This window comes from Fringilla coelebs (assembly GCF_963513975.1).
Source record: "Fringilla coelebs genome assembly, chromosome: 12".
In the NCBI taxonomy this organism is placed as follows: Eukaryota; Metazoa; Chordata; class Aves; order Passeriformes; family Fringillidae; genus Fringilla; species Fringilla coelebs.
Genome location: NC_140038.1, coordinates 2,106,168 through 2,115,000, shown reverse-complemented (window position 1 = coordinate 2,115,000; position 8,833 = coordinate 2,106,168). Strand labels below are relative to the sequence as shown.

At 43.0% G+C, this 8,833-nt stretch overlaps 1 protein-coding gene across 1 annotated transcript in view; it reads right to left on the bottom strand.

Moving 5' to 3' along the window:
* Nucleotides 1–5,755, bottom strand: part of USP3 (ubiquitin specific peptidase 3) — a 44,353-nt gene extending 38,598 nt beyond the window's left edge. The window contains exon 1 of the mRNA XM_084214100.1: nucleotides 5,400–5,755. Within this exon, the coding sequence (XP_084070226.1) occupies nucleotides 5,400–5,490 (91 nt within the window). The 5' untranslated portion in view covers nucleotides 5,491–5,755. The remainder of the gene's footprint in view (nucleotides 1–5,399) is intronic.
* Nucleotides 5,756–8,833: the final 3,078 nt, after the last annotated feature.

The window sequence follows — 8,833 nt, the reverse complement described above, 5'->3', positions numbered from 1 at the left end:
CATTAGATCTAGTTTCTCAAAGGCAACGTATTAAACGTCTACTTCTTTCCTCTGAAGCACCTCTTCCCCAATCTAATGTTAAAATTTTGTGATAGATTATGATTGTTGTGTAGAGTATAAACAAAATTTTCAAAAGAAAAATCTAGAAAATATTAATCCCCACCAATTTAAATTTACTGACTTGTAAAAGATACTAAGCATCTGAAAGACTCGCTTCTTTTTTGCAATTAAAGGAAAATTCCCATCTAACTTATGCAACCAAAATTAAGACTTTTATCCTATCTCAACAAACATGTATCTTCTAACAGAACTGGTTCCAAAGCAGTGTGCTCTACCTCACAGGCCAGGGTAGCTGCTGACCTCACAGCCAGTTCACACATCAGTAACCAACAAAAAAACAACAACAAAAAACAATTTTAAGGAAAACAAGACTGAGTCTGAAAGAACATAAATCTAACAAGCTAACTTAAAACAACAGCCAGGGAATGAATCTAAGGAGATATTACAACCTATAGAGTTACTAACAAGCATTTCTGCATAGCAGCGACCCAGAAAAATGAAAAGGTGAAAGAGTACCTAACTTTGAAATTAAAGTTACTAAATAAAAAGGGGTAATTTTTAAAATCTATTTACTTTGTCATTTAAATTTCAGAATAAATATGGCAATTACCAGGCAGAATTAATTTTCCAGCTACAGGGTGCAAATAATCCTCACACACACAACACAGACCATTAGGTCCACACACTGTCCATGATCTCACCCTGAGTTTACACTCAGAGAACTGAAGTTTTCTTAGGAATAAGGTCCTACCCACCCCTCTCCAGTTTCAGCAAGTTTTCCCTCCTCCTACATTACAGTAATAATGAAAAGACAGAAGAAATTAGGACCTCTAGTAATAAAACTGGAAAAGCAGACAGAGACAGAAATACTTATGGAAATGGAGAAGCTATGCTAAGAAGCAGCTGGGATGAAAAGAAAAGCCAAGAGGGTAAAGTCTGTACCTGTGCTTTTACACTATATTTGTTTTGGCACTGACTGCAATGGTCCAAAGCCAGAAATCACAGTGTGGCAGAATGGCATTACCTACCCGAGTGAAAGCAGAACGCTGAGACTAAACTGAGAAAAACCAAATCTGATGGGGGGTGGGCAAGGAAGCAGCAAACAAAAAAACCCATCAAAAGCAGCCTGATCTAGTGCAGTCATATTCTTGAAAGTTCTACTTAGCCCAAAACATTTGATCTCAAATCTAAATAAGCACTCAGGGATATCTGGTGTTATTCTGAACAAACTGAATTCACCAAATATTTTAGTAACTTAAAACACACACAAAGAAAGTCGTAAACTCAGCATAATCACTGTTCAGGAGGCCTCAAAAAGCTTGCTCATGCTGGCTCTCCTGACTTTCATATTCCCCCTGTCATTTCCAAATCCCACAATGTATGTTTCTGACCATTGGTGCAATTACAACTCTTATGCAACAGAAATCAGAATGCAAAAAACTGATGCCAGGCACATATACTCAGCGTTTGCAGGCAACACTAGTCCACAGCCAGAACTGCTCTTCAATACTTAACAAAATTATGTTCTTTAAGGGGGAGAAAAAGTACTCAACTGACAGCGATCTTAAATGCAAAAGCATCCTTCACAAGTGCAATTCCCCTTGGAAAAAAACCCAAAGTCACAGAATCTCTACTTCAGCAGATGCAATCCTATCAGTCCACAGTTCTTCTATAGATAGAACTTCAGATTCTACACTGAACAACCAATGAGCCCAGTGAGAACAATTAATGAATCCTCAACCACACAGAAAAAAGTTGGAAAACCACTCCAGACTTCCACAGGTGTGCTTAGAAGATTGCAATCTTGCTTAGGTGGGGCAGGGCTCCCTGTGGTTTGATGAGTCTATGAAAAGCTGTTGAGAAATACCACATCTGAGCTGTTCCAGAGTACTTTTCATAATTACATGATTTGCACAACAGTGCTGAAGGTGTGGCACATCATACAAATGCAACAGCTTCAGTCTGTGACCCAGTGCCTCCAGCGACTCTGCTTCCAACTTCAGCACAAGTTTCAGAAATTAAAGTGCGTGGAAAGACTGCACTCCATTTGGAATTAGCAGATATCTGCCCACATTATTTCACGTGACAGCACTGATTAAAAGCCATTTTCAGTTTCTATAACATTTCTATTTTGCATATATATCTTCTAAATGCCCAATTACAACAACAACCTGCCTATAGATCTGCAAAAAAAAAAAAATCAAAGAAACACAAAAACTCAAAACATTCTGCACTCTCTTTTGATAATTTTGCAGCTTCTGCACTGCTTACTGTATACAGCAGGCCTGACTGAATTAAATACCCAGGGGAAAGCACACCACTTTATGAATGGGGGGTGGGGGGCTTAAATTCTCTGACTTCCAAACTACCTAACAGGAACATAAGAGAAGATGTAGAGACAGTTAAAAATGAACATACTGCATCACTTATTAACTGAGAGCAAACCCGTTGATATCTGGATCACACCCTTGCTGGCAATACTTCCTCCCAGTGCTTCTTTAACAATCTTCCTTCATCACAAGACCTCCAAAGCAACTCTGGTAGGATGCTTTCAAGGGCCTTATTTAGGCCATCAGAGAGCAGCTCAGGCTGCATACACTCACTCCTCTAACCAACTCGCTACCTTCAGTAGGGCTGGCTTCTAAATACCAGCACAAATGCAACACTCCTCCACCACACAGTAACACAATATTCAAGATCAAGTAACAATATTTAAAAGTGCCTCTATATTACCTTGTGAAGTTATTGTTGCAATTAAGAGTTTTTGTGGAGAAACAAGGAAGATACTTAACCGGTGTACATCACCCAGCATGGCAACTACAGCTCCACAAATCTCTAGAACCCCAGATAATGACAAAAATAGCCACTGTCAGTCTGAGCTAAAACTCACTCTTCAGCCTATTCTGCAACATTTTGCTATCACTAGCACATCAGGTGTCTGCCAGAAAGTTTCCTGGATCACTATCCTTTTCTGGAAAGGTTAGCAGCAATTACGAACAGGACTGACAAGTTCTGAGTTAGTTTAAGACAACATACTTGATGAGAGATGCCCTGTAATTACAGACTGCAGAAAACTGCCTTCCAAAAATTCTTCTACAACTGGGACACTACCATCACCAAACAAAACTAAAACCACACAGTCTTAGAAAACAGGATCAAAAGTAATAGAAAATGCATTAAAATTTAACAAGGGATTACACGCAGCATTTGCTGCCTAATTTTATATTACAAAGTTACATCAAACCCAGCAAATAAGACATAGTATCTAGTGTGACTTGACATAAACCAGTATTACATATCTTTAAAAAAAATAAAAGTCACCAAAACAAGTACAAACAAGAAGACAGAACTCTACATACTATTAAGCACTTAATGTAGCAATAATCGCATACTGCTAGCTGGAAGTGAGAACTGAGGTGCTACAGCTTTAGTATAATAGTAGAAATGCAACAGGTATTTTAAAACCCCCCACAATTTAATTTGCTTTAAATTAACAAGAGCCTGCTATTTTTTCACTGGACTTTAAATTCAATGTACCCAGCTTTTTCCTCTAGCCACTTGTTAAGATTTCTACAGTTATCTATGTGAGTACTGTGTGACTTATCTTTATTTTCTTAAAAAGCATTACAAAAAACTCCCTTAAATACGGTGCCATCATTATTCAGTTCCCAAAAAGCCCTCATACCTTCCTCCTGCCTCAGGGCTGTAAAATAACTGTGGTGATTGCCCAGCAGTTGGCTCTCCCTGTAAGTGCTGGTTTGGGAGAAACTCCTCTGAACAAGAAAGAAAAATTTGTTCTAAGTGCTGAACTTCTTTGTTGAGAAGCAGAATGCATAAGAGGGTAGGCATAAACTGGCTATTTTTTAAGCTATGAAGTTTTATTAATACCTCAGAATATCTTTTTAGTTTTGGTACTTGTATCTAAGTTCTCTGAAGGGTGATTCCCTACTGCTATAGGCTTCTTGTTGACAACTTTGCTTACCCTTGATATTCTGAAGATAACAGATGGACTTACAGAGTTAAACTTCTTGTCAATAATTTATTTGTTTTTGTAAAAAAACATTAGGTGTACTTCTCCTTTCTTTCTAATCATTTCTCCACATGACTCCACTGTAAAGTGCACACCCTCTAAATAAAAAGCAAAAATAACTGGTTTTGCAAAAGGAAGTAGAAATACTACCACACCTTGGCTCCCGGAAACTGCAATCAGGGAACAAGTTAAGTAAGCAGCAGCCTTCCCACACCAAGGCACTGAAACTACAAGACAAAGGAGAACCATCTTTCCTCTTAAAAAAAAGGAACACCTTAAAATACATCCAGCCCTTCAGTGCTCCCTGGCCGCTCATTCATAAAGGAGGCTTTCTCTCTTTCTCTCCGGTACCCACAGGCACAAGTCCTGCTATTGCTCTAAGCAGGGCCTACTTCCCAAGTGAAACCTATACAGTTGTGTCCGCTTTCCTGCGGAGCACTGCTGAACACAACTACAGCAAACAAACAACGGGGGTTATCTGTGTAGAAAGCTAAACTTAAAACACCTGGTGCACGGCACGTTTAAAGGGAATGCCCCTGAACGAACAAGATCATGTGAGGGACAGTAGGATATTTGCATTATTAAATAAATGAGCAAAATACTAAAAAAAAAAAAAAAAAAAAAAAGACGTCTTCACTTCTACCGACTCACAGGCAGGTGAGCGTGACTCCCAAACCCCCACAGACCACCTTCACTGAGGTGCTCCTTGGCCTGAAAGGGGGGCAGGGGGTCCCAAGAGACGCCTTAAGACGCAACAGTCTTATTAAAACTACACTCTAAAGTCCTTCCAAAAACGTGAATTTTAAAAAAAAAAAAAAAAAAAAAAAAAGGAAAGTAATTTCAGACCAATTTGAAGAACACACTGACCCTGCAGCTGCCAGGGTCTCTCTCTCCCGTCAGCCGCGGTCCCGGGACAGAACGCAGCTCCTCCGGCAGACAAAAGGAGCGCGGCCCCGCAGCGCTCCGCGGCGTCGGACGTTGGCCTCGCCGGGACAAAGTCCGCTGCCCACCCCGGGCCGGAGAGCGCTGCGCTGGTGGCCCGAGGCAGGGCCGGGGGTCGGAGAGCAGCCCCCGCTCCTGCCTCGACACGCGGCTCCCCCGCGGGCGCAACGGCGGCTGGAAGGCGCAGCCCCCTCCAGAGGGTCCCGCGGGGCGGCCCCGGCGTGTGGGGGCCGGGGCAGCCGCCCTCCCCCGCGCCCCCGAGCCCTCCCCCGCCCGCGGGGCGCCCTCCCGCCGCCGGGCAGCGAGGACAAAGGAACGGCCAGGCCACCTCGGGCCGGGAGGGCCGTGCAGTGCAGGCCGCACTCACCGCTGCAGCACCAGGAGGAGGGCGAACCCTGCGGGAACTTGGCCGAGTCGGGCGCGATGCAGACGCTGGAGCCGAGGTGCGGGCACTCCATGGCGGGCGCGGCGGAGCGGAGCGGGGCGGGCGGGCGGCTCCTCGCGGCGCTACAGCGGCGGCGTCCCGCGCACAACAGCCATCTTAAGGACGGCCTCCCGCTTCGCGCCGCGCGCGGCCGGGCCGGGCTTTGCGGGCAGCCGCCCTCTCTGCCGTCCGCTCCGCGCGCCGCTCCCCGCCCGCCGGGCTTTGCGGGCAGCCGGCCGCCCCAGGGCAGCGGCGAGCGGCCCGGCCCGGCCCGGCCTGGCAGACGGCGGCCTCCGGAGCGCGGGGAGTGCTGTGGGGTGGGAGGACCTTGAAGAGCATCCGCTTCCAGCCCCTTCCACTGGAACAGATTGCTCCAGACCCCATCGAACCTGGCCTTGAACACTTCGAGGGATGGGGCATCCACAGCTTCTCTGGGCAACCTGTGACAGTGCTTCACCACCCTCACAGTAAAGGATATTCTAATAGCTAATCTAAACCTGCTCTCTTTCAATCTGAAGCCGTTCCCACTTGTCCTCTATCACTTCATGCTCTGCCATAGTCATGCCCCATCTTTCCTGTAGGTTCCCTTCAGGTACCGGAAGGCCTGAGTTAGGTCACCCCGAAGCTTGTCTTCTGGCTGAATAAACGCCAAAATTCTCTCAGCCTTTCCTCACAGCAGAGCTGCTCCACCCCTCAGGTCAACTTGGTGGCCTCCTCTGGACTCACTCCCGCAGCTCCTCGACCTTCCTGTGCTGGGCCCCCCGAGCAGGAGGAGCTCTGCAGGTGGGGTCTCGCTGAGTGGGGCGGAATCCCCCCCTTTCCCTGGAGCCCAGGACACGTCTGGGGTTCTGGGCTGCCTGCACGGATTGCCAGCTCACGTACAGCCTGTCATCCAGAGTTCTGTTCTGTTCTGTAAGATGCACGGCCTGAGGCTTGTGCCAGCATTTTTTTAAGAGCTACATGGCCTCAAATTTAGCCTGTTACTGAATTTCCTACTCTATGAGTATAATATTTAAGTGGCCATAAAAGTACAAATGTTGTGTAACAGCTTTACCAGACAATGCAGCATAACAGTTCTCACACTCAACAATTTGCAATATCAATATACAGTTCCTTTTCAAATAGAGCAAACAAAGTCCACCAGCATAAAATTGGGGATTTTTTAGTCTAAGGAACTGTGACAACCATTGCATATTAGGAGTTTTAGACCCTTTCTCTTACCTTAATGTGAGAAACGCGATTTTGCCACTAGTTTTGCCTGGTCTGTGACCTTTGCATGGACACAGAAAGCATCTACCTCAGTTTATTATATGTGGTACTGCACTATTTCATGGAGGAATACTTTAGAAACTGACAGTTCTGTATGGATTTTGAGATGACATACTTTAAATATTCATATCAAAGATGTCTTGGTGGTCACTAATCTCCTTGGCAAAACATCATTCTTTACCCTTTGTTCTTTTTCACCCTTTTTACACAAGGGGGGAAATTCAGAGCATGAAAGACCCAATTCTTCACAGCATCAGAAACAACTTGGACTACACTCTATGGAATTAGTTTGCATTTCTAGCTGTGTAGCTAGAAGCAGCATTAGGTCATTGATACCAAACTGTGAATTAAATGGCTGCAAATGTTACCTTGACACAAAACCATAGATCTTCCTCACGCACCCCCATCCTTCAAACTTTTAATATATGATCTATTAGGTAACATTCCTGTCATATACTTTACAGGTTGTATCATATATAACCTATATAACATTTATATAATATTTTATATAAATTTATATTTTAGAAATCTATATTTTAACATGTTAAATAAACGTATTATATTACAAATGTAAATTTATATTTATATAATATTTTATATAAAATTTATATATAAAAATTTATATAATTTTTGAACAAGCAAATACAAAGAAAAAATCAACTAGGAAAATGATTTAAATTTGCTTCCTACAAGATACAAACCTTCGTATGCATCTAAGAATTACTAGTTTAAGGAGCTTTTGAAAAGGTTGTCATGTTAGCATGCTTTACATTAGCCAAAGTGTCCTTTTGCTTACTCTGCTCCCCCTGCTACAGTGTATAATGAAGACAATACATTAAAGCAGCAGTTTGACTGCAGTTGCTGTCTTTTCTAACTAATGCATATATTTAATCCTCGTGTTGTGCCCCACCCATCCTTACAAACAAACAATGAGTAAGAAACCTCAATTAGATCTGCTCTTCTCACTTTCCCCTTGTACCTGCATCACTTGGCCTACTCCAAGAAGTATAAACCAGAGTTTAACCAAAACAGTCAGTTCTTACCTCTGTGTGGATTATGTTAGCAGTATATTTAGTCTTTCAAAGTAAGGAAACAATATATTAACAAGATTAAATTTAAATATGGTAAAATAAGCACATTTATATGCTTTTGGTTGTCTACTTTCACTTTAGCACTGCTATTACTGACTTTACACCTTGTTCCTTTGCAAGATAATAGTGGAGTTTTCTTTCTTTTTTCATTTGTGGGTTTACACCCATTCACTGCATCTTTGAACAGTGTAATTCTGTGTAAAAATGCGCTGATTTCTTTGTTTTAGTTGCCATGCCCTAAATGTGGTAGCCTTTGTTTTTTATCTCTAGCTGCCGAGATAAGTACTTAAGTAAGGATGATTTTGTCTTTTAGGGAGTCATGATGCATAGCACTTATCACATATGGGATGATGCACAAGGACCAGCATAAGCATGTTTTTAATGCAGCCTCCTTGTCTATTGAAAAATAATTCATCACTAATGCAGCTCTCAGCACTCAGATCTCAAAAGCTTTGCTTACAGTAAACAAGGGTAGTTTTCAGTAGCTTGCAGTGAGGTGTACATGTTGAGTACAGAGGAAAACTGGAGTAGGAGCTCTGGGTATGTGTCATGGCTTGATGCTGGCACAATGCCAGTGCCCCCCCTGAAAATATATTTTCCCTAGTGTCTGCTGTGAGATGTGACCAGGAATAGAGCAAAGCAGGCTCCAACTTAGGAATAAAGGAAAAAAAAACTTTATTAACCTACAACTATATGTAAAAAGAAACCCACATAGAACCCAGAATGAAAACCTTCCAAAACATTCCTCCTTCCCCCACCAAATTTCCAATATATTGCAGTAAGACAAAACTTTGGATTCTCAATTTAGTTACCACCCTTCAGATAACCAACTCTCAGTCCATCACCACCCTTCAGATAATCAGTTCTCAGTTCATCAAGAGGAGTCCCTCTTGTACCATGGACTTCCCCAGGAAACACAGTTAAAACCTCTTCTGTTTCTATGTCACACACAGCACTGCCCAGAGAACATTTGCCATCGTGACATCTTCCTTCCATGCCCAGTGCTCTCACCACTGT